Source organism: Panthera leo, chromosome B1 (assembly GCF_018350215.1).
Source record: "Panthera leo isolate Ple1 chromosome B1, P.leo_Ple1_pat1.1, whole genome shotgun sequence".
NCBI classification, from domain to species: Eukaryota; Metazoa; Chordata; class Mammalia; order Carnivora; family Felidae; genus Panthera; species Panthera leo.
Window position 1 is genome coordinate 204378191 of NC_056682.1, and position 25240 is coordinate 204403430.

At 49.1% G+C, this 25240-nt stretch overlaps 1 protein-coding gene across 3 annotated transcripts; it reads left to right on the forward strand.

The window, feature by feature from the left end:
• Positions 1 to 1455: 1455 nt before the first annotated feature.
• LOC122218700 (transmembrane emp24 domain-containing protein 11) lies at positions 1456 to 24735 on the forward strand. 3 transcript variants are annotated; one of them, XM_042937144.1, is made up of 5 exons: positions 1456 to 1664; positions 14993 to 15093; positions 22729 to 22854; positions 23577 to 23723; positions 24517 to 24735. In XM_042937144.1, the coding sequence occupies exons 1-5, from the start codon at positions 1472 to 1474 to the stop codon at positions 24664 to 24666; spliced, it is 717 nt and encodes a 238-aa protein (XP_042793078.1). In that variant the 5' UTR covers positions 1456 to 1471; the 3' UTR covers positions 24667 to 24735. The 3 variants fall into 3 exon arrangements, with proteins under 3 accessions (XP_042793078.1, XP_042793080.1, XP_042793079.1); XM_042937145.1 differs by lacking the exon at positions 1456 to 1664 and adding an exon at positions 9220 to 9517; XM_042937146.1 differs by lacking the exon at positions 22729 to 22854.
• Positions 24736 to 25240: the final 505 nt, after the last annotated feature.

Sequence of the window (25240 nt, forward strand, 5' to 3'; positions counted from 1 at the left end):
CTGATCTCACAGTTCGTGGGCTTGAGCCCCGCATCGGGCTCTGCGCCCCTGCAATGCCATGTGGAGCCTGCCTGGGAGTCTCCCTTTCTCTCTGTTCCTCCCCCACTTGTGCTGTCTCTCTGTCAAAATAAATAGATAAGCTTAAAAAGAAAAAGTTCAGGGACGACTGGGTGGCTCAGTCGGTTACGTGTCTGACTTCGGCTCAGGTCACGATCTCGCAGTTTGTGAGTTCAGGCCCCGCGTCGGGCTCTGTGCTGACAGCTCGGAGCCTGGAGCCTGTTTCGGGTTCTGTGTCTCCCTCTCTCTGCCCCTCCCCCGCACACACTTGTTATTGTTATTTTTTTAACTTCTTTTCTTTAAAAAATTTTTTTAAATGTTTATTTTTGAAAGAGAGAGAGAGACAGAGTGTGAGCAGGGCAGGGGCAGAGAGAGAGGGAGGCACAGAAATGGAAGCAGCCTCCAGCATCTGAACTGTCTGCACAGACCCCAACGCGGGTCTTGAACTCATGAACCGTGAGATCACGACCTAAGCCGAAGCCGGCTGCTTAACCAACTGAGCCACCCAGGCACCCAACTTTTTTTCTTTTAATATTTACTTATTTTTAAGAGAGAGAGACAGAGTGCGAGCAGGGGAGGGGCAGAGAGAGAGGGAGACACAGAATCCGAAGCAGGCTCCAGGCTCCGAGCTGTCGGCACAGAGCCCGACGTGGGGCTCGAACCCACGAACCGCGAGGTCGTGACCTGAGCCGAAGTCAGACGTCTAACCGACCGAGCCACCCAGGTACCCCTGCTTTTTTTTCAAAGAGGGTGTACAAAACCCGTGAAACCCCCGTCAGCTCTGTGGGCCAGTCACCTGTCCCCCCACGGTGTCAAATTGCCGGTGTCCATAGCGGCTCCGAGCTCCCTGAGCTCCACAGAGTGTCACCACTGGGGGGAGCTGGGTGACGGGGACAGATTTTATTTCAAAATAAAAGGTTTAAGAAGAAATCATTGTTTACCAGAGCTGGAAGGACCTGAGGGGCCACACTGGGTGATCGCAGCTCAGACTCACAGCCAGGCCTCAGTTAAACCGGGCTCTCGCCTCCTCCTCGTCCACACCCACCGCCCCTCCCCTGCACCCCTGCCCTCGGTTCTCACCCCCTGGCACAAAGCTCACATCCCCCTCCCCCCCTCCTGCCAAACCTCGGGACCACCAGGGACCGGGGACAGGACCTCGAGGGCGGGGCTGTTGCTGGTGGTGCTTCAGGGTTTCGACCGTGCTGGTCCCTTGGCCCTGCGTTGTCTTTTGTCCCCTCGTCACATTTCAAAGTCCTTAAAAAGAGATCAGAAGGAGTTGTGAGGCCACCGTGCCTGGAGAGGCCCCAGGTTCAGACATCATTTTATCTTGTTCCCTGGGAATTGCTGCCGTCACCCGCCCAAGGGCGGCCGCCACATGTTACTTCTCACAGAAATCAATCGACAGAACTGTCCAATGGAAGACGAGCGCCCACTGAGCAGCGCACTTGTGATCGAGCCGTTTCAAGGAGAGCGCTACCCAGAGATGCCGACGTTAACATTTATTTTCGGTTTGTACTTTTCACTCTCGGCGGCTTTTTATTTCCACGCGGGGGAACGAGAGGAGAAGTGCATAATAGAAGACATTCCCAGTGACACCCTGCTGACAGGTGGGTAGCTCCACTCGGCGTGTCGCCTTACGGGACCGTGCTGGTTTCTTGCTGCGTGAGCTGTCTGGCGGGGAGCGGCACGCTGTGTGGTTTCCTCTTGAGAGAGTGTATCGAGGTTTGCGAACCTGACCCGAAAGTAGCCTTGGGAGTGAACCGCATAATCCATAGACCGGGAAACAAAGACACAGCACCACAGAGTCCAAGCCTGATTGGTCTTTCCGGTCGTCGGGTTTCGTGAAGGAAAAGAATTTCTGGTCCCATTAATCATGCTAACCGTGGCCGAATTCTCAAAGGTAAGTGATGTCTCCGGCTTGGTGCAGCGAAATAGCATGAATCAGCACACGTTAAGGTGTCTCTGAGCCTCAGCCCCCGGAGGCTCACGGTGTCCCGTGGGGAGTGGTGCTGGAGGGGGGGGCAGGGGGACGCAGATCTGAGACGCTTTCCAAGCAAAGCGTCCATAAAGCCGGCCATGGGCACGGAGATTTCTGCACGTTCCCCACACCGCCTCCAAGCTCGTCTCCGTTCAGCTGAGCTGCCCTGGCCTGCTGAGAAAGAAACAGGTGCCCAGGGCCGCAGAATCGCATGGTAAATACAGTACCTCCAACGTTCAGGTAAAATTGGCAACAGGTTCCCTGATTTTCATGCCAAAAGGGAGAACACAGCAGAATCCGTAAGTGCAGATCATGATTCCCATCTCACGCTGAATAGTGTCAAATGCTCCTCTCCACTCACCCTGACGTGGGAGCCCCCGCTGCTGTGGCAACTCCGAGTGGTGTTTGGGACCGTGTGGCGTGAGCAGGGCCGCCCAGATCCAAGGCCGTGTGCCCTTGGCCAAGCTACGGAAGCTGTCTGCTTCCTTTGTCAAAGGGGATAAAAATAATAATGACACCTGTTTCTTCCTGTGATGGCGACTGAATTAATATTTGTACAGCTCTTAGAATGCAGCCAGGCACACAGAACACACCCCCGACCCCGGCTCGCCTCCCAGGGGACACGTGACTCGGGTGACGAGCTCCGTGGCCGGCGGCCATTTTCCTAGTAATCTGTGAATTTCAACCTGCATTTGAAGGGGGCAGAGGAGGAGTAAGAGGGACGGGAGCAGCCCGCCCACCCTGCCTGCTACCTTGCGGCCCACCAGCTGGATGGACGTGTCCCGGGCACACCCGGGAGCCTGAGAATCCCGGGAGCCTGAGAATCACCTGACCGGCCGGAGGGGTCGGAGGCGGGAAGGCGAATGCAGCCAGAGGGTGGTGTATACGTGGAGGTCTCGTGCCGGCCCCCCGGAGGCCTGAGTCAGGAGCCTCTTTGGCTCCCCGTCCAAACTGTCCTGCTCTGGTTCTTTCCAATTCTGACTGCCCCTCGCCCTGCCTCCTCAAGCCTCCATCTGTGTTCTGCCTCCTCTGTGGTCTTCTTAGCCGTCGCCCCCGTGCAGTTATTTAGGGCCAGAGCTCAGCCACCTACAGTCTGCTTTAACTACAGGGAAATTGTGGAAACGCGTCAGGACACATGTTTTTAAATATTTTTAAAAAGAGGATATGGCCTTGAGGAGCCTGGCTGGCTCAGTTGGTAGAGTGTGCGAATCTTGATCTTGGGGTCGTGAGTTCATGCCCCATGTGGGGGGTGTAGATTACTTAAATAAATTAAAAAATTAAAAAAATTTTAAATGCCACCAATTATAAAACACCATTATTAAAAAAGAGAGAGGGGCGCCTGGGTGGCTCATCAGTTAAGCGTCAGACTTCGGCTCAGGTCACGATCTCACAGTTTGTGGGTTCGAGCCCTGTGTTGGGCTCTGTGCTGACAGCTCAGAACCTGGATCCTGCTTTGGATTCTGTGTCTCCCTCTCTCTCTCTCTCTCTCTCTGCCCCTCCCCCACTCACACTCTGTGTCTCGCTCTCAAAAAATAAATAAAACATAAAAAAAAAGAGAGACAGAGAGAGAGAGAGAGAGAGAGAGAATGTAGTCCTCAAGTCCCATAATATGCTAATGGACAAAAAAAATACTTGATTAATCCCCCACCTCAAAAAAGGCAAGAAAGAAAGGATGAGGAACAAGGAACAAACAGGATAAATGGAAAACAATTAGCAATATAGTAGACGTAAACCCAACTACATTTTACATTACATTAAGTGCAAACGGACAAAACTCTCCACCTAAAAGACAAAGGTCATCAGGCTGGATTTAAAAACAAAACAAAACAACTATATACTGTTCCCAAATGAAACACTTTAATTTTTTTCTTTTTTCTTTTTTTTTAAGTGTATGTATTTATTTTGAGAGAGAGGGAGAGAGAGAGAGAGAGCCAGCATGAAAAGGGCAGAGAGAGAGGGAGAGAGAGAGAATCCCAAGCAGGCTCCACACTGTCAGGGCAAGCCCGATACGGGGCTCTAACTCACAAACCGTGAGATCGTGACCTAAGCTGAAATCAAGAGTCAGACACTCAACCGACTGAGCCACGCAGGCTCCCCCAAAATGAAATACTTTAAGTATAAGGAGAGCTTGAAAGTAAAAGAATGGAAAAAGACATACATGTAAGTATGAACCAAAAGAAAGTGCAAAGTAGACTTTAAGAAACCAAGTATTACTGGAGTCAAAGAGACATACAAATCAACAATATTGGGTTTGATAACAGAAAGATATTTTGCAGGTTTCCTACTTGACTGTTCTGAGTTTCTTCTAAAAGAATTTTGAGCATGATGAGCCATCAGTTACGTCTCTATTCTTGTCATTGTTTTTCCTTTATTTTAAAAAAATTTTCCTTTAACTATGATTGTATCTGTAATCATCAGCCCATTACTTTGATGTGCCAAATAATGTAATAGCATATCCCAAAATACAATTCCTAAACATTTCATTAAAAATTCCTTTTTATGGGGAGCGCCTGGGTGACTCAGTCGGTTGAGCATCTGACTTCTGCCCAGGTCACGATCCTGTGCTTCATGGGTTCGAGCCCCGCATTGGGCTCTACGCTGACAGCTCAGAGCCTGGAGCCTGCTTCGGATTCTGTGTCTCCCTCTCTCTCTGCTCCTCCCCCACTCTGCCTCTCTGTCTCCCCAAAATAAATAAACATTAAAAAACATTTTTAATTCCTTTTTATGGGGCACCTGGGTGGCTCCGTCAGTTAAGCATATGACTCTTGATTTTGGCTCAGGTCAGGATCTCGGTTTGTGAGATCGAGCCCTGCATTGGGCCCATGCTGTCAGTGCAGAGCCTGCTTGGGTCTCTCCCTCTCTCTCTGCCCCTCTTCCCTGCTCATGCGTGCACTCTCTCTCTCTCAAAATAAAGAAATAAACTTCCAAAAATCCCTTTTATGAGGACATTTCATTGCACCCTCTGTGCTTTCTTGTTCATTGTGTGTTGCAGCCCCTGTATCTACAGCCAGGACCTTGGCTCAGGTCACCTGCTTACAGCGTGAATCCCTTCCTGACCGCTGTGGGCCGGGTTCTCTGAGCTCTGGGTGCCTGTGCTGCCTGAGCCAGAAAACGACTCTGTTTCCACTGCCTGCCTCACTGAACTGCTACCAAGTCTCCAGTGTCCACGAAGTGAGTCCCTGACGCTCCCTCAGGGCGCCCATGGTTGTGAGTGCACGTGCCAAACGCTGCTTGGTTAAGAGGTGCCAACCCAGAATGTGCTCATATTTAATTTTTAGGCGACCATTAAAATGAAAACAAACATGTTAAGGTTTTCCAGGGTCTGTGGGGCTCTGAGGCCACGTCTGAGATCCCCGGTCCAGGAGAGCACACAGTGACGTCTCCTTCTGCCTTCACCTCTGAGGTACGATGGGATCCAACGAAACACACCCATCTAGAAAGTCTGAGAGAGATGACCTCGGGGCCGGTCATCCAAATCCACCGGAAGGAGTGTTTTTGCTTGTCGGGACTACAAATAAATAGCCTGCAGTGGGTCTGAGGAATCGACCTTCCCCGGGTGGAGGCAGCTCGGGGCGCCTCGTCAGGCAGAGCCCGGCCTCTGGTGTCAAAGAGGTATGCTTTGCAACGACCTTCGTTGCCCAATAGCTTGGTGACTTGGGGCTCTGTGTCCTTATCTGTAAACCAGAGCTCACACCTGCCCTGGAGCAGCGAAGCACCCGGCGTGGCCCGTGACCAGACGCAGGTGTTCAGCAGTGTTAGCCCCCACCCTTCCGGGCTCTGGCTCTGGCCTTATCAACTTGGCCTCCCAGGCTCTGTCCTAAACTGCCAGAACAGGTGCGGCCCGGCCCCCGCCCCCGAAAGGAAGGACACTGCCTGAGAAGCAGAGGAGAGGGAGGGAGCTCTGGCAGAGGCAGGGGCTGAGGGGGGCGGGGGGGAAGCTGTGTGTTACCACTGCTGACCTGATGAGTTTTACTTGCTGGTCCTTGGAGACATTTTTCAAACAAGGCTGTTAGTCCCTCGTGAAAAGCAGGCACTGAGAGAGAGAGACATGCACCTTGGAGCACAGTGATCATAGTGTGGGAGGCCGTTCTTTTTTCTTTTCTTTTTTTTAAGAGAGACAGGGATGGGCTGAGAGAGGGAGAGAGAAAATCTGAAGCAGGCTCCAGGCTCCACACCGTCAGCACAGAGCGTGGCATGGGGCTCGAGTTCACAAACCGTGAGATCATGACCTGGGCTGAAATTAAGAGTCAGACACTCAACCGACAGAGCCAGCCAGGCGCCCCAGAGACTGTTCCCTAAAAAGAAAACAATTAGAATTCAGAACCAATAGAAATTTTGCTCCTGGTCGCTCCCGTTCAAAAGGTCCCTAGAGCTTGGGGCGCCTGGGTGGCGCAGTCGGTTAAGCGTCCGACTTCAGCCAGGTCACGATCTCACGGTCCGTGAGTTCGAGCCCCGCGTCAGGCTCTGGGCTGATGGCTCGGAGCCTGGAGCCTGTTTCCGATTCTGTGTCTCCCTCTCTCTCTGTCCCTCCCCCGTTCATGCTGTCTCTCTCTGTCCCAAAAATAAATAAACGTTGAAAAAAAAAATTAAAAAAAAAAAAAACAAAAAAAAACAAAAGGTCCCTAGATGGGGCATCTGGCTGGCTGAGGTCCTGGTCTCATAGTTTGTGAGACGGAGCCCCCCTGCGGGCTTGCACTGACCGTGCAGGGCCTGCTTGCGATTCTCCTCTCTCTCTGCCCCTCCCCTGCTTGGGCACACTCGTATTCTCTCTCTAAAAAAAAGGTCCCTGGATAGGATTCACTTTGCCCAAATACCCAGGGTTTTTGCATTTTCTTCGGGGCGTTAGAGATGGGACGCAGGACAAGTGGCCAAGTTCCGCGAGTGCTTTTGTTCGCCCTCCCCTGGGGCAGCTGCGTTCGCGTCTTCGTGGAGGCCGCGCCCACGGCAGGGCTGGGTCAGGTCAGGTCCCCCCTGAAGCTGGCCCGAGCCGGGAGAGGGGGGTGAGGGGGCCGGAGCGGCCCCAACGGGTGGTCCACGTGCGCCTGCGAGTCATGGCAGCTGTCCCCCCTCCCCCCCACCGGCGAGGACCCGCGCTTCTGGCCCCAGATGTCACTAATGCCACCTGACACCGTGCCGCAAGCCCTTTGCGAACCCGCCGCCGGTTTGGGAGAAACGTCTGTGCTTCCAGTCACTTCTCCGTAGTGAAAACACGCCGATTCCCGAGGATAAACGTGGAGGAGGAGGTGTCCACCACCTGGCAAACCGCCGTGGACGACAGGCTCACGTTAGCGGGACAGAGAAACGGGCGAGAGCCCAGCAGACACTTCGTGACAGGGGAGACCCAAAGAGCCGGCAAGTGGCGGACAGGCGCTCGCCCTGCTCGTCGGTGGGAAACACAGAGCCCAGCGAGATGCCACCACCCCCAGCAAGCGGCCGAGCGTTCACGTGTACGGCAGGCGCAGAGCCTCACACACGGGGCACGAGCTTCGCCACCGCCGAGGCCACGGGACGCTCCCCACAGAGCCGCACATCCGTGTCCACGTGCCGCCAAACTTATGCGGCACCGCTCGTAAGGGCCCCAAGCCGGACCCTGCTCACGTGGCCGCCGACAGACAGGTGCCACGTAGCCGCTTCGCGGGGCAGCAACGCCGGACGGTCCGTCCTGCCCGTGACGGCGCAGACGGACCCGCTGACGCGTGTGGACACCAGAGCGCGTCCACAGCCCGTGCGTCTGTACAAGTCAGAATGGCGGTCGCCCTTAGGAGTTAGGTAGTGAGCGGGGGCGTTTGGGAAGCGGACGGTTTCCGTCCAGGGTGATGCAGGTGTGAGCTACACGCTGACGGTGTGCGTGTCACGAGGACCTCCGTCGGCCGCACCCACCTCACCGTGCTCCCCCTACACGGAGTCTGCATGCGGCTGACCGGTGTGTAGGAAGACAGAGAGTCCTCGGGGAACCCGGAACGTTCTGGAAGACATCGCTCCATGTTCAAAGCTACTCCTGAGGGCGCTGGCTCTCTGTGCCAGGTCGCACCAGGGGTCGACCAGACGACCGGGCCGTCGACCACCACGCTGCAGGGCCTCCCGTGCCTCCATTCTTCCGCTCATGCTCAGCACTGACAAACAACACTGGGCCTTTCTTCAGCTCTCTGTGTAGACTTCACTTTAGGTAACAGCAGAATAGTTAGGTCTACCGGAAGACGGTCACATAACTGGGTGGGAAAATCAGGTCACAGGTAGTATCTACAGGTTGCCTTCACTTCTTACAAAATATGCAACACACATTTACAGGAGAGAGACCAGAAGGGCAATACTGATCACCAAAACCTTCTCGAGGGGACTTTTGCTTTTTAAACTTCCTACGGTGAATGCACCTGACCAGTCTAGTACCAATCCAATGGCCCCCGGTCGCAGCAGGGGAAGACTCACAGTCTGGGGTGGAAGGCACAGCCACATCAGGGGTCACAGGGCGGGGCCGAGTGCCTGGACAGGGTGTGCACGGGGTCCCCGGGGGACTGGAGAGCTGCGTGTACACGGCCCGGGAAGGGACTCTGCCTGCCGGGCACCCAGCGGCTCCCAACCAGGGCTCCCTGGAGGGAACACCCTGGAAGGGCGCCTAGGAAGCGAGGTCGGCCGGGAGCTCTGTGTGAACCACACCTGAGCTTTAACACGCACGCACGTGCACACGCACACGCACGCACACACGCCACACTTGCCACGCACACACGTGCACACACACCACACGCACGCACACAGAGACCGAGGCCGCGGAGTGAGTGGTGTGGTTTGAAGCGAGGGGGCCAAGGCCCTCGATTTGGAACTCAAGCTGAGTTTTAATCCTGGCTTGGCCTGTTATCATCTGGATGGTTTCAGATGAGCCATTCGCCTCTTCAGCCTCAGGCTCCACACCTGTGCAAGTGGGTGTCATTACCAACACTGCAGGGTCGGAGGGTTCAGCGGGAGGCAGGAGAAGTCAGTGCCCACGAAGCCCAATAACAACGGCAGAAATAAGTCATCAAGTGCTTACACAGCGCTCACGCGGGCTAAATTCTGCACCGAGCAACTTGCAAATGCCAACTCACTTAACTCGTCACCCCCTTCGGGATACACCCGTTATTATGCGGTTTTACTCAAGGGGAGACTGAGGCATAGAGCAGGGCAGTGCCCTGCCCGTGTCCCAGCTCCTAGCCAGGACTCCCCGCCGCTCAATCGATGTGCGGTGAGAAGCGTGACGGGGCAGCCTGTCCCCGCCTTTGTGCCATGTTCCATCCCGCGGTGGTGACCTCCCTCCACCTCCGCCGGCCCCTGAACAATGCTTCTCCACTGCCATCTGGTGGCCTCCCAGGGGCATGACACCCCCCCGCCTGCCCTCCTCCCACCTTGGGGGCCGCAGATCGAGGCGAAGCCAACGGAAACCACTCCCACTCATTCGGACAACTCAGGCGGCCGCCAGGATCACTGGCGTCGTGACGCTGAGCCCCACTGGTACTCATTCGTTCAAAATCTTCATTGAACGTGTCACAGAACCTCATGGAGCCTCTACCATAGAGCCGAACACTGCTCTCGGCTAATGGCCGGGCCCAAGAGGCCCACGCAAGACGAACACAGCATGTTCCCCGATCTAGCACCTTACAGAACGTACGCCTGACCGCTAGACCAGTTGGCAGGCTGACCGGAATGGCCCAGTATGGGCAAGGGTGGGAATGGCGACAGGAGCAAACTCCCAGAGAAAGTGGGGGGGGGGGGGGGGCTTGACTAAGCGGGGACACCCTAACCGCTCGGAGACACAGGCAGCAAGGGTGAGTTCCGGAGGGGTTAAGACACTTGGTGGTGGCCAGACGGAGACGCTGACTATTCCCATCCGAGAGGCGGGGGCGGGCGTGCCGGAAGTGGGCCGGGAGGAAGACGGGGCTCATCTCACAGAATGGGAAGCTCGTGAAACAGATTTCCAGGTGGTCACACTTTGGAAAGTGGTCCGTCTGCCTGGCCGTGTGCTCCCCCCACCCCCCAACCCCAACACTCAGCTGCTTCCGCAGAGGTGCCTGCCTGATCGGGCTCTGGGCTTTCTTGCTCCAGTTGGTGAAAGTTCCGTAAGTACTCGAAGAGAAGGGCCTACTGTGCTCTTGCCGGGGGGCGTGCACTGGGTGTCCGGCGGGTCCTGGCGGCTGGCGGTCCTTCCCGCTTCCACCTCCTTGCAGGTTTCTCTCCATTACTGACCAGCGTGGTCCGACTCCAGCAGTGCCTGTGTGGTCTCCTTTCCGTTGTTTTACTTCGTGGGCGCTCACACTCCGCTTATGCCTTAAGGGTGACGTCTTCTGAGTGACTTGACCCCTTCTCATTATGTAATGTCCCTCTTTGCCCGTGGTAATTTTCATTGCTCTGAAGTCCACTTTACTGGATACTTACAGAGCCACCCAAGCTTTTTTATTAACATCGGAATGATTTACCCTTTTTATCCGTTTACCTTTAACCTACATACAGCGTTATATCAAAGTGATTTCCTCATACGCTGCATAGTAGTTGGGTCATTAAAGAAAACCCATTCTGACAATCTTGGTCTAATCTGTTTAGACCATCTACCTCTAACGTAATTATTATATGCAATGTATACTGTCTGGATTCCGGTCTGCTATTTTATTGCTTTCTGTTTGCTCCCTTTGCTTTTTGTTCCTGTTTTCCATTTCCTACCTTTCTGTGGGTCACTTCAGTGTTTATAATAACCCGTTTTTGCTTTATCTATAGTATTTTTCACTATACCTCTTTGTATAGTTTTAGTAGTGTTTGCTCTAGGGATTGCAATGCACATACTTATCACAGTCCATGAGGATCGATATTTTGCATTTTTTCAAGAGGAACGTACAAACCTTATGACCATGGAAGTGCCTTTGCCCTCCCCACCCTTTATAATATAGTTGTCTTAAATGTAACCTCTACATACTTTGAGAATCACATCAGACAATATTATGTATACTGTTTGCTTTCAACTGTCAAACAATTTTAAAAATAGAGAATGCTCTGTCATCATTTCCCTAGTTACTCTGTCATTCTCTCTTCCCTCCTGGTGTTCCAAATTTCCTTATTATTCTCCTTCTGTTTGAAGAACTTCCTTTAGCGAGTTTTTTTTTTTTTTTTTAACTTTTTAATGTCTATTTATTTTGAGAGAGAGAAAGAGACAGAGAGCAAACAGAGGAAAGGCAGAGAGAGAGGGAGACCCAGAATCTGAAGCAGGCTCCAGGCTCTGAGCTGTCAGCACAGAGCCCGATGCGGGGCTCAAACCCACGAACTGTGAGATCATGACCTGAGCCGAAGTTGGACGCTTAACCAACTGAACCACCCAGGCGCCCCTAGAAATTATTTTAAGGCAGGTTTTCTGGTGAAAAAGTTCTCTTAGTTTTCCTTGACCTAAAAATGTTTCGCCTTCATTCTGAAGGGTATTTCCGCTGGATATAGAGTGTGGTTTGACAATTGTTTTCTTTCAACGCTTGAAAATGTGCTACTTCCTTCCGGCCTCCATGTTTCTGATGTGAAGTATACTGTCATTCAAACTGTTGTTCCGTTATCAGTCATGCATGGTTTCTATTTTCCATATATATATTTGTCTTGTGAAAATGAGTAAAAGGAAGCCTCATTTACAATGGAGTCGGGTGGCCCCAGGGGAGCTCTCAGCCCTACCACTCCTGGTCAATTGCAGACCCAACAGGAACGGACGCACCTTGCGGGTAGATTCCACTGTAGCTACTACTTGCCCAGCCCACCGGAAGGAAGGAAGGTTTCCTCCTCCCCCAGCAACAGTTCCGGCCAATGAGAGACTCCACAGCCCAACCAATGAGAGACAATTACAGCCCAGCCAATGAGAGACTGCCAGGGGTCAGCCAATGAAAAGCACTACACTTCCAGCTCCCATTTTCCTCCAATGGACTTTCTGTTTACAACAGCCCTCCTACCCCCTTTCCTCTATAGGAGAGCGTCCTCTGCTTTGTTCTCCCACTGCGCCTTTTGCCGCGTTAATTCTGTTATGTGCCCCGCGGAACCTCATAGGCAGATGAAAAGATCCGTCTGTGCATCTCACGCCTCCCTGCAGCCCTCAGACAGGGTGGGCATCTCCCCAGGACCCCACCCCAGCCCTCGCGTGAAGCATCCAGTGGGGAGGGGTGCAGCTTCCTTCATGGTACTCATCTGGGGCAGGGCAGGTGTACCCAAAGGGGCTCCATCCTGCAGGCCCTTCCAGATCCTCTGGCTAAAGAAACCAGGTTTTTCTTGAGCAAGCTTTCTCTTTCCCCTCTCTCTCTTTCCCTCCCTTTGAGTTTGGTCTGCAGTTGCAGATTGCTGTAGCACCCAGGCCAGGGCAGGTCAGCTGGAGGACACTCACTGCCGAGTTGCGCTTTGAGTCTTGAGGCTCTCAACCAATCACCTTTTTCCTACCTTTCAGAGTCTTCTGATTGTTGTTTTACACATTTTGCCCAACGTTTTTCGTTGTCATTAGCAGAAGGAATAGGGTGGAATGGGCTTACTCCATCTTTTCTAGAATCATCAGTGATCCTTAAAAACTTTTTTTTAATGTTTATTTATTTTTGAGAGAGAGAGAAAGAGACACAGCATGATCAGGGAGGGGCAGAGAGAGAGGCAGACAGATTCCGAAGCAGGCTCCAGGCTCTGAGCTGTCCGCACAGAGCCTGATGCAGGGCTCCAACCCATGGACCATGAGATCATGACCTGAGCTGAAGTCAGCTGCTTAACTGACTGAGCCACCCAGGCGTCCCCATCAATGATACTTTTAAAAAGATCTCCTGGAGATGGACCCTTGAAACAGCATACAATGTGCATTTGATACAGTTTTTTAAATGTCTGGAGGGACAAAGGACCAGGACAGTTAAAAGGTGCCTAGGACCAAGTGCAGGCAGGGCTTGAGATTTTGCTGTGGATCTTCCCATGCCAGGAGGTGGTCTCTTCCGGTGTTCCCCCCAGAGTGCCCCACTTTGCAGGGGCTGCTCCCTACAGTCGACGTTCCCGTCAGGCGACGTTCCTGTCAGGGACCTGTCTCCTCACCATCCAGGGAGGCCATGTGGCCCTGCGCCTGTAGTTCTGGGCTTTGGAATCGCACTACCTTGACTCGAATTCTGCCTCTACAACTCACTAGCTATACGACCTTCTCTCTTGGAGATTCAGTTTCCAACTTGTAGACTAGGGAACAGTATGCAGAATCCACCACTCACACCTGGTCCAAGTCACCCCGATTCCCTGCTTCCACTCTGGACCCTTCAGTCTTTTCTCCACATGACAAATATTTTAAGTTTTTTTAATGTTTATTTTTGAGAGAGACAGAGAGAGACTGAGTGTGAGCAGGGGAGGGGCAGAGAGAGAGGCAGGCACAGAGTCTGAAGCAGGCTCCAGGCTCCGAGCTGTCAGCACACAGCCCGACGCGGGACTCGAACCCACGAATCGGGAGATCATGACCTGAGCCGAAGTCGGATGCTTAACTGACTGAGCCACCCAGGCGCCCCCACGCGAAAAATAGTTTAAAGTGAAAGCCACTTGATTTCACTCCTCCAAATAACTACTTCCCCGATCCCAACAACGGATGTGCAGGCTCTCTGTGATCCTGCCCCTGCCATACTCTCAACCTCATCTCCTAGCGTTCTCTGCCCGCTGTCCTCACCCCAGCAGCCCTGCTGTTCCTTGGTACCCCAGGCATGCTCCCACCCCAGGACCTCTGCATACACTCCTGCAAGGAACAGTCTTTCCCCCAGATGGAGGCAGCATCGTGTGGCAGTAGGGGAGAGACACTGCATGGCCTGGGTTTCAGTCCTGACTCTGCCACTTGCTAGGTGTGTGGCCTTAGGCAAATTACTTTTTCTGTTTTGGTTTCATCATATGTAAACTTGTCATAAAAATAGTATCGCCTGTTGTCATGAAAATTCAGACGACATGTGTAAATTCTCTAGAATGCTTGGCAAATACTTAGAACTGAATGTGATGTAGAGACAGAAACATGTCTATAAGGATACTCAGTACGAAATTATATACATCGTTTACTCCCCTAGTCCTTTGGTTCTTCACTCAAACTTCAGGGGGCACCCCGACTGCCCTGTCGAATTCTCCAAGTCCCCTATCCCTGTCACCTGCTTTTTCTTACAGCGTCCTTGAATATTGTATACTTATTTCCCTGTTGTCTGTTTCTCTCTGTACGAGAGCTCCGTGGAAACAAAGATAGTGTCTATTTTGTTCACGTCTGTCCTCACTCCCGGAACGGTGCTGTCACTGGGGAAGGGGCTCCTTGTATACTTATCAGTTGACTTGGTGAAGGAATAGAAATGCCTCCTCGAAGCACATTTCAAGAATCGATGGGGCGGCACATTAAGTGCTCAGCACAGTGCCTGGCACACACAAGGACTGTTAGCTATTTTTCAATGTCTTTCAATAAACGTGAACTCCTTTCATTGACATTGTACCTGGCAAGGGCTGAAGGGGAAAGGTAAGCCACACGACGCTTTTGTGCCCCAAAGGAGAAAGTGGGAGGCTCTCTCAGGGACGCAGACCCGAGCAGGAGCCTTGACAGCAGGGGAAGGAAGGACTCGACAGGACACGCCTAGGCCTCAGCAAAGGAATTGTGCTGGGTGACAGACACAGCTAGTGGGACTCGAGGCAGAAATTTGTCACGGCTCTTTATTTTTTCAACAGCCCTCGCAGCTCTGAGACTTAGGAGGGACTTAGCTTATCCCCTTTTTCCGAGGGAGCTGAGTGCAGAGCGGTGAAGTCACGTGTGAACACGAGCCCACGCCTTCCTCTCTCCTCCGGGGCCGTCCCGCTCGGCCACGGGACCTAATCACCAGGACCTAAGCTCTGTACGCTAACGGTGTTTTCTATTCAGATCAACTGAAAAGAAAATTCATTCATCAGTTAACGTTACGTAAATATTTCTTACCCCTATCTTGTAATAAACATCTCGCGTTTGTGCAACAGGGACTTTCAGGATCCAGCAATGGGACACACGCAGACACGACTTCCTCGAGTCGGCTCCGGGTCTGGGAATGTTTGTGACTGTTACAACCTACAATGATGAGGTAAAGCATTCTTTTATGTTTCGTCACTAAAAGTTTTCATTTGCTAAAAACTCTTATGCCATGTATCCCCACAAACTTTAAACGCGTCCGCATGGGCACTCATCAACCAGAGTTTGCAGTTTTTCCTGTGTACAGCCCCGAATAGAGGCGCTGCACAAAGACGTGGCAAGTGCCCGCCTCCGGGGAGCCTGTAGTCTGGCTGAAGAGCGGAGACCTTAACGCGGAACATTTTAAAATAATAGAAATGCTAGGCCTCGTACGCATCATCTTGAAGTCTGCTGGTCGTGCTGGGAAGATGGGACCCCCGGGGCCGAGGCATCCCTGTGGTTTTGTCAGGACCACAGCCTCACCCGCGCAGGAGGGCCACAGGGGCGCCTCCGCCCTCCTCCCTGGCAGGCACTTTCTTTAGTCACGTGGCAGCCTCTGGTCTGTTTGGTCCCCTTGGGGTTAACAGGAGTAGAAAAGGCAGCATGGTCGAGTGGGAAGAAGGCGAATTTTGGAGTCAGAGCCAAGTTCAAGTATAGACCGTCAAGCTGAATCTTCAGCAGGTTGACTGCTCCAATCCTGTCTTGTCATCTGTACATTGGATGTAACGGAGACCTCCAGTCCCCACCACACCGGCTCAAGACACTGACTTGCTCAGTCCACGAATTCAAACGCAGTTGCAAGAACTACTTCCCTTTGGACGTGGAGCTGCCCTGGGGATGTGCTCGTGGTGGAGCAAAGCCTCTCAGAGCAGAACAGGCATTTCCTCTGGGGAGGAGGGGACAGAAAGTTCCTGTTCTCATTACACTGGATGGTTGCCTGGTCCCAGCGTAGGAGATATTTTGACATCCCTGCTCCTGTGGAGACCCCACTCCAGCTGGACTGTTGGCACACTTGAACCTGGCCTGGTACAGCACCTTCCCCTGGTGCGCCTGGCACCGGCCTGATGGTGGTTCTGCCGGGGTCACTTTCCTGACTCCTGTCTGCATAGCTACCTCCCCTCCCTACCCTTATGCTGAGACCCAATTCTTCTTTGTCCTTTTATGAACTATCTGGAAATGTCTCTATGGCTTATTAAGTGTGGAACTGAAATTTTAGTTGAGCTAAAAATTGTCACAGAAATCCCAATTACTGTTTCTAAGACAGAGAAGATTCATTCCTCAAAAACATAGTTGCCTGAAACAATACCCCCTTCTAAATTTTTTAAATTTTATTTATTTTGAGAGAGACAGTGTGAGTGGGGAGGGGCAGATAGAGGGAGAGAGAGAATCCCAAGCAGGCTCCACACTGTCAGCACAGAGCCCAACTTGGGGCTTGAACCCACGAACCACAAGGTCATGACCTGAGCAGAAACTAAGAGTCAGTGACTTAACTGACTGAGCCACCCAGGCACCCCCTGAAACAATACATCCTTCTAGAAGGGATGAAAAATATTTTGATTCATTCTGCATTCGACAAATATTTATCATGGTCCTAATACATACCCCGCCCTCTTCTTGGCCTAAAAGAGACCAAGTTCTCACCCCATAGGCCTGATTTTCAAGAAAACTCTATTTGAAGGAAGAAGAAACAGCCCTAGTTTCAACATTTCTTACAAGATCCCCTTTTAAGGTCCTTATCAGCACCTTCACAGAGCTTCTGGCCATTGTTACCTGATCAGTGTGTCTAGGACACAGGGCACTCTAAGTTGCCCCGCTTGGTCATCTCCCCGTTCCTACGGCATGTGATTGACAGCCCAAGGGAATAACACGGCTGGTAGGGCAGGCAGTAACAACATCTGTGTCCCATACAAACACATGCATTTTGTATCCCATTGTCCATTATTTCCCAACAGTCGGTGATGTTGAGCATCTTTTCATGCGCTTTTTGGACTTTTTTTCTTTTAGCACTTTGAGTTTATCAATCCACTGCCTTCTGGTCTCCAAAGTTTCTGATGAGAAGTCTGCCGATAATCTTATTGAAGATCCCTTCAATGACCATTATGCAGATCCCTGATCTTGGGAGGACAAGGTCATTCGGCCACCCTGGCTTCCTTCCACACGCTACGAGCACGCTGTTCTAGCAACACCTGCGCCGCTGCCTGCCATGTGGCTGGGCTACAGATGCGGATGAGGGCGCGCACGGGGATGGGATGGGTAGCTACTACTGTGCTAAGAGCTGACACTGACCAAAATTAACCACAGTCTACCACCCAAGGCTTCCCCTGGAAGCTGCAAGCTTTCCATAGACTCCATAGTTCCAAAATAGTTACATCAGGCAGATTCTAACAGTGTAATTGTTGTCTAGATGGCAAGACAGACTCCTGGTGCTGCCTACTCCACCATCTTCCCACAATCCTCTTCTGGTTCAAAATATTTTGAAATTTCTTTTAGGATTTCTTCCTTGCCCCATTTGTTAATTTAAAATGTACTTAATCTCTAAATGTGTGTTTAATTTCTGAATATTTTGGCATCTTCCAACTATCTTTGTTACTGATTTCTACTTTAACTCCATTGTGTTTTGAGGGTAGACTTTGTATGGTTTCTATTACCATTATTATGTATTGAAATGTAGTTGATGATCTCTATTTTAAATGGATTCAGGTGTGCTTTGTGGCCCAGAATGTGGGCTGTCTTGGTGAGTGTGGCCTTGAGAATTTGCATATTCTGCAGTTGGTGGATGAAGTCGGCTACAGACATCCGTTAGGTGCCGTTGACTGATGGTGCTGTTGAGTCCAGCGATGTCCTTCCTGACCTGCTGCTGGAGCTGTCCGCTCCTGACAGAGGGGTGGGTGTCAGAGCCTCCCGACTACGGGCGGGGTCTCCCCTTCCTCCTGCAGTCCTGTCGGTTTTTGTCTCGCGTAGCCGGGCGCTGTGTTGTTAGGTGCTCACCCGTTAAGGATTGTTTTGTCTTCTTGGATAATTGACCTCTTTGTCATTATGTAAAGCTCTGTTATGTAATTATCCCCGATAACCTTCCTTGATCTGAAGTCTGCTGTATCCAAATAGGAGTACTCCAGCTTTTTTGTAAGGTTAGCTTAGTTAGCATATACATCTTTCTCCATCCCTTAACCTTTTTTAAACGTTATTTATTTTGAGAGAGAGAGACAGAGAGAACAAGTGGGGAAGGGGCGGAGAGAGATGAAGAGAGAATCCCAAGCAGGCTCCACACCATCGCCACACAGCCGGATATGGGACTCAAACTCACAAACCATGAGATCATGACCTGAGCTGAAACCAAGAGTCGGACACTTAACTGACTGAGCCACCCAGGTGCCCCCTCCATCCTGTAACTTTTAATCTACATGTGTCTTTATATTTAAAGGTTTCTTATACACAACATACAGTTTTGGTTTTGATCCACTCTGACAATCCCTGTCTTTGAATTGGTACATGTAGACCACTGACATTCAAAGTGATTACTGGTATCACTGGATGAACGTTCACCATGTTTGTTCCCATTTCCTATTCACTGCCCTGTTCTTTGTTCCTATTTTTGTCTCCCACTTTTTCTATCTTTTGTGGGTTTTATTTGAGAGAAAGAGAGAGAGAACACAGGGCAGAGGGACAGAGGGGGAGAGAGAGAATCTCAAGCAGGCTCCTCGCTCAGCATAGAGACCTCCATGGGGCTCTATCCCAGGACCCTGGGATCATGACCTGAGCTGAAATCGAGAGTCAGATGCTCAAGTGACTGAACTACCCAGGAGCTCCAATCTTTCACGACTTTGAGTATTTTAGGTGACTCCATTTTGTCTCTTTTCTTAGCATATCAGTTATACTTTTTGAACTTTTTTTTTAAATGGTTGCCCTAGAATTTGCAATATATATTTGCAACCAACACAAGTCCACTTTCAAGTACCGCCATACTTCTTCATGGGGGGTGCACATGCCTTAGAGTAATCAAGCATTCCGGATTCCTCCCTCCTGTCCCTTTCCGTGAACTATAACCAAATGCATTGTTGTCATTATTTGAACAAACTAGTATCTACTAGATCAGTTAAGGAAAATAAGTTTTTACTTTACCTTAACTTAGCCCTTCTCTGATCTCTTCCTTTATGGAGATCTGAGTTTCTGAACCATATCATTTTCCTTCTTCTTTGGGAACTTACCAGTTCTTGCAAGGTAGGTCTAGCAATGACAAACTCCCTCAGATTTTCTTTGAGGAAATCTTTATTTCTACTTCACTGTTGAAAGGGAATTGTGCAGGATACAGAATTCTAGGCTGGTGGGTTTCTTCGCTCAATGCGTTAAACATTTCATTCCATGCTGTTCTTGCTTGTGTGGTTTCTGGAGACGTCGGATGTAACTCTTACCATTGCTCCTTTACAGTGAAGGTGTTTTTCTCCTCTGGCTTCAAGATGTTTTTATCATTGATATCGGCAGTTTTACCATATGCCTGGGTGTAGGGTCTTTCTCTGGTTTGGTTTGTTTGGCATTGGTCCTGTTTGGTGTTCTCCGAGTTTTCTGGCTCTGTGGTTTGGTGTCCAACACTAACCAGGGGGAAATTCTGTCATTATTGTTTTAGGGATTTCTTCCATTTCCTCCTCTTTCTTCTCCTTCCAGTATGGCCATTATGTGAATGTTACACCTTTAACAATCGTCCCACAGTTCTGGGATATTATGTTCCGGTTTTTTTTCAGTCTTTTTTTCTCTTTGCTTTTTCAGTTTTAGAAATTCCCATGGACATATCCTTATGCTGGGAGGTTCTTTCCTCAGCCGTGTCCAGTCTAATAAGGCCATCAAAAGCATCCTTACTTTCTGTTACAGCATCTAAAAAGTTTCTTAGAACTTCCACCTCTCTGCTTACATTGCCCTTTTGTTCTTGGCATACTGCCTGCTCCCTCCGTGAGAGCCCTTTGCATATTAACCACAGTTTTTCCAAATGCCTGGTGTCTACTCATTCCAGTATCCCTGAAATGTCTGAGTCTGGTTCAGATGCCTGCTCTGTCTCTTCAAACTATGTTTTTGGCCATCTAGTAGTAGTCCTTGAAATTTGTGGTTGATGAAAACTGGACATCATGTACCAGGTAAAAGGAACCCAGTACTGGTGCCCACAGTTTCTGCTCTGGTAAGTTGTGATTCTTTGTATTTACTGGTCTCTCCAGTGTTGGGGGCAGTGGTTTACCCCGTGACCTCAATTCTCTGACAGATCTAAAAAGAACTGCTTTTCTTTTTGTTCATCTTTTTACTTGTTAGGACAGAGTGGCAACTTCCAAACTCCTTGATGACAGACTAGAAGTCCTACACCTGTTCTTATAAAATGGCAAACAATATAGAAATTAGCTAAACAGTAAATCAAATTTGCCCAACAAAAATAACCAACTAACAGGTTGGTGTGTATTCTTCTAAGAATACAGTCTTCTTCTAAGCTTCTGGAAACATACATACATGCGTTTTGCAAATGCTCTTTTTAAAAAATATATTGTCAAGTTGGCTTACATACAACACCCAGTGCTCATCCCAACAAGTGCCCTCCTCCGTGCCCATCACCCACTTTCCCCCTTCCCCTTCCCTCACCCACCATCAACCCTCAGTTTGTTCTCTGTAGTTAAGAGTCTCTTATGGTTTGCTTCCCTCCCTCTCTGTTTGTAACTATTTTTTCCCCTTCCCTTCCCCCATGGTCTTCTGTTAAGTTTCTCAGGATCCACATATGAGTGAAAACATATGGTATCTGTCTTTCTCTGACTTATTTCACTGAGCATAATATCCTCCAGTTCCATCCATGTTGCCGCAAATGGCAGGATTCCATTCTTTCTCATTGCCAAGTAGTATTCCATTGTATATATAAACCACATCTTCTTTATCCATTTGTCAGTTTATGTACATTTATGCTCCTTCCATAATTTGGCTATTGTTGAAAGTGCTGCTATAAACATTGGGGTACAAGTGCCCCTATGCATCAGCACTCCTATATCCTTGGGTAAATTCCTAGCAGTACTATTGCTGGATCATAGGGTAGTCCTATTTTTAATTTTTTGAGGAACCTCCACACTGTTTTCCAGAGTGGCTGCACCAGTTTGCATTCCTACCAACAGTACAAGAAGGTTCCCATTTCTCCATGTCCTTGCCCGCATCTATAGTCTCCTGATTCGTTCATTTTAGTCACTCTGACCAGTGTGAGGTGGTATCTCAGTGTGGCTTTGACTTGTATTTCCCTGATGATGAGTGACGTTGAGCATTGTTTCATGTGTCTGTTGGCCATCTGGATGTCTTCTCTGGAAAGGTGTCTATTCATGTCTTCTGCCCATTTCTTCACTGGATTATTTGTTTTTCGGGTGTGGAGTTTGGTGAGTTCTTTATGGATTTTGGATACTAGTCCGATATGTCATTTGCAAATATCTTTTCCCATTCCATCGGTTGCCTTTTAGTTTTGTTGATTGTTTCCTTTGCAGTGCAGAAGCTTTTTATCTTCATGAGGTCCCAATAGTTCACTTTTGCTTTTAATTTCCTTGCCTTTGGAGATGTGTCGAATAAGAAATTGCTGTGGCTGAGGTCAGAGAGGTTGTTGCCTATTTTCTTCTCTGGGGTTTTGATGGTTTTTCTGTCTCACATTCAGGTCTTTCATCCATTTTGAGTTTATTTCTGTGTACGGTGTAAGAAAGTGGTCAAGTTTCATTCTCCTACATGTTGCTGTCCAGTTCTCCCAGTACCATTTGCTAAAGAGACTTTTCTCCATTGGATACTCTTGCCTGTTTTGTCAAAGATTAGTTGGCCATACATTTGTGGGTCCATTGCTGGGTTCTCATATTCTATTCCATTGGTCTGTGTGTCTTTGTGCCAATACCATACTGTCTTGATGATTACAGCTTACAAATGCTTTTTAAATTAATTTACTGATTTTGACAGAGAAAGAGTGAGATAGAGTGCGAGTCGGGGAGGGGCAGAGACAGAGGGAGACAGGGAATCTCAGGCAGGCTCCGTGCTGTCAGCACAGAGCCTGATGCAGGACTTTAACCAACGAACCGTGAGATCATAACCTGAGCCAAAATCAAGAGTTGGACACTTAACTGACTGAGCCACCCAGGGGCCCCTACAAATGATTTTTTAAACAAAAAATAGGATCCTATACAGACTGCTCTACCACAGGATATCATGGACACCTTTAGTACAGGTATGGGTATAGTACTCTCTTTTTTGGCCACGTAATATGCCTTTATTTGGCTTTGTCTGAATTTAATCAATCCCCTACTAAAAAGTATTAAAGTAATTTTAAGAAAGCAAGGTTACCATTGCAAATAACACCACACGGAATATCCTTTTACATATAATTTTTTCCACTTGTTCATTTCCATAGAATAAGTTTCCATAGGTAAAACCACTGAGTTGATGGTTATATACATTTTAAGTTTTAATACATATTGCTGACCTGCTCTACAAAATGGCTGTTCAACTTACATTCCCAAATCAGTGTTTAGAGACAGTATTTCTCAATACTATCCCTGGATACTTTTATTTAAATCTTTGACAATCGGATAGCGAATAAGGGATATCTTACTGTGTGTTTGTGTGTGTTGTTTTTACCAACAAGGCTAAATAATTTTCACATTCATCAACCACTTCATTTCTTCTTTAGGAATAGCACAATTCTTACTACATGACATAGGGGAGATTTATTTTTAAGAAGGGAAAGTAGAGAATAATAAACTTAAACTATGGATATCCTCAATCCTAGGTGTTATTGTCCAAGTTATATGGCCCACAGGGAACATTCTATTTTACTTCACATTCACCTGGCGAACACATCATTTGCTTGGAATCTAACTCTACAAGGCTTGTGTCATTTGGAGGGAGTAAGCTGGTGAGTACATGCCTCCCGTGTCCGTGCTGATGAACAGGCGTCAGTGCTACTCAGGCGTGACGCTGGTATGCAGAACCATCACTCCCGACTGGCTAGAGCCTTATGAAAGTCCTGGGACCGCATCTCAGTGCAGCAACCACAGAAGGGGCTGCACAGCTTGGAAGGGGTTCAAAGGAGAGCCACGGTGTTGATTAAAGGGCTGGAAAAACAAGAACTGTGAGGGACCGTTAAAAGAACTGTGATCATTCAGGCCTGAAAACAAGCGAAGGCTGGACGGTAAATTAACAACGCAATTGCAATAAATACAACTCTTACATGGCAGATGGTGACTGGTTATTTTCTAAAGGTGCTGAGTGCAGATGAAGAGAATCTGTATGTTAGCATCAGAAATTAAGCTTCACGTAAAGAAAAATTTCCTGAAAGTCATCAAATTCCCTCGGCACCAAAGGCATTTGCCTAATGGTAAATCTGACGTTCAGGAGGGTGTGAGTACTCTCTCTGGGTCGTGGGTCACCATCTAATGCGTTAATATCACCAAGAAAGACTACTGAGTACGGCAGGGGATTGAGAGCCAGTGAGAGACTAGAAAGAAGCGGGGCCTGCTCTAGAAGGGGCAGGGGGGTGGGGGGTGGAGAGAGCTAGGAGAGGAGTCGGGGAGACACAAGGCAGACGTGGAGGGGAGCTGTTTTAAGCATGTTTCTTCCTTGTCACTGTTTGTACAGCGGATTCACTTAGAGATCCGAGTTGGACAACACGACCTTGATGCAGCCGCTGCTCAAGCGAAGGACAAAGTTAATGAAGTTAGCTTCAAGCTGGAACGTCTAATTGAGCAAATTGAGCAAATAGTCAAAGAACAAAACTATCAAAGGGTCAGTCTGCCCATTCGACTTACTCTCTCTCTTCCTGCCAGGAACGCAGCTCTGGAGACAAAGCCCCCAAACTGCAGAGAGAATAGACTGCCTGCTCCCCGTCTCTCTCTCCGAGCTAGCACGGTGGGGACACTCAGGGTGAAGGGCAAGAGTGAGCTGTCACTACCTTGTCACTGTCTGCTGGACTGTGAGCTCCTCTCGGAAGGGGGACTGCGGCCCATCCGCTCTCGGGGTGTGAGCCGACAGAGCGAATAAATAAATGCTCCCCAACATCCCCCACGTACATGGAGAGGCTCGGTGTGCCTGCTCTGCAAATGACAGTTCTGTTCTTGTGACACTGTGTGTTTCCGGGTCACTGTGCTCAGCGGACTCTGCTCACACATGGGGCCAGATCTGCCCCTGTGCTCACCTCGTGTCGTCTCCAGACACCAGTTTCCTTGCCTGGAAAATAAGAGGAGGACAGGTGTGCTTGACAGAGTGCCCAGCCTAACGTGAAGCAAGGACGCGGATGATGAAAATCTGTCACTTTGCTCAATGCTGGGAAATAAATGTAAAAGATAATGGATCAAATAGCAGACATTCTACATCAAAATACAAAAACATGCTTTATAAGGTTGATTCTTAGTCCTGGTGTTAAGCTAACAACATGCCCCAGCTTAATCAGATACTGCACTCTGGTATGAGATACTAACTGGGAAATATTAAACATCTTCAAAGCATATACCACCTTCCCCTCAAATTCATACATTAAATACTTTAAGAAACTAAACCTGCCTATTTCTCTTCTACATAGGACCGTGAAGAAAATTTTCGAATGACCAGCGAAGATACAAACAGCAATGTGTTATGGTGGGCTTTTGCACAAACATTAATCTTCATCGCAATTGGAATTTTCCAAATGAAACACCTTAAAGACTTCTTTATAGCTAAGAAACTTGTTTAAGATGTTAACAAAGAAAACTACTTGCTAATTTGCATAATGTTTGGTTAATAAATCAATATGTATTCATAACCAAGTATTGCCTTTATGATTTCAAAGATTATCAGACTGAAATTCATGTTACGGCATTGTAGCAATGATAAAATATTACTTTGACAATGTAGCTTCTGAGTTTGATAGAATAAGCACACCACCCAGTTCTTATTTTAACTTGGTACACATCAGCACTGTCCAATAGAAAGAAAATGTGAGCTACATATGTAAATTTGAAGTCTTCTGGTTCCCACATTAAAAAAAAATGGGGTTTTTTTGAAAGGTAACATTAACCCGTGATATATATTTAACCCAAAACATCAAAAATGTTACCATTTTAATAGGTAAACAGTACAAAATTATTGAGGTAGTTCACGTTTCTTTTTTTTAATGTATTTTTAAATTTATTTTAATTTTTTTAACATTTATTTAAGGGAGACAGAGACAGAGCGTGAGCAGGGGAGGGACAGAGAGAGGAGACACAGAATCTGAAGCAGGTTCCAGGCTCTGAGCTGTCAGCACAGAACCCGATTGGGGGGGGGGG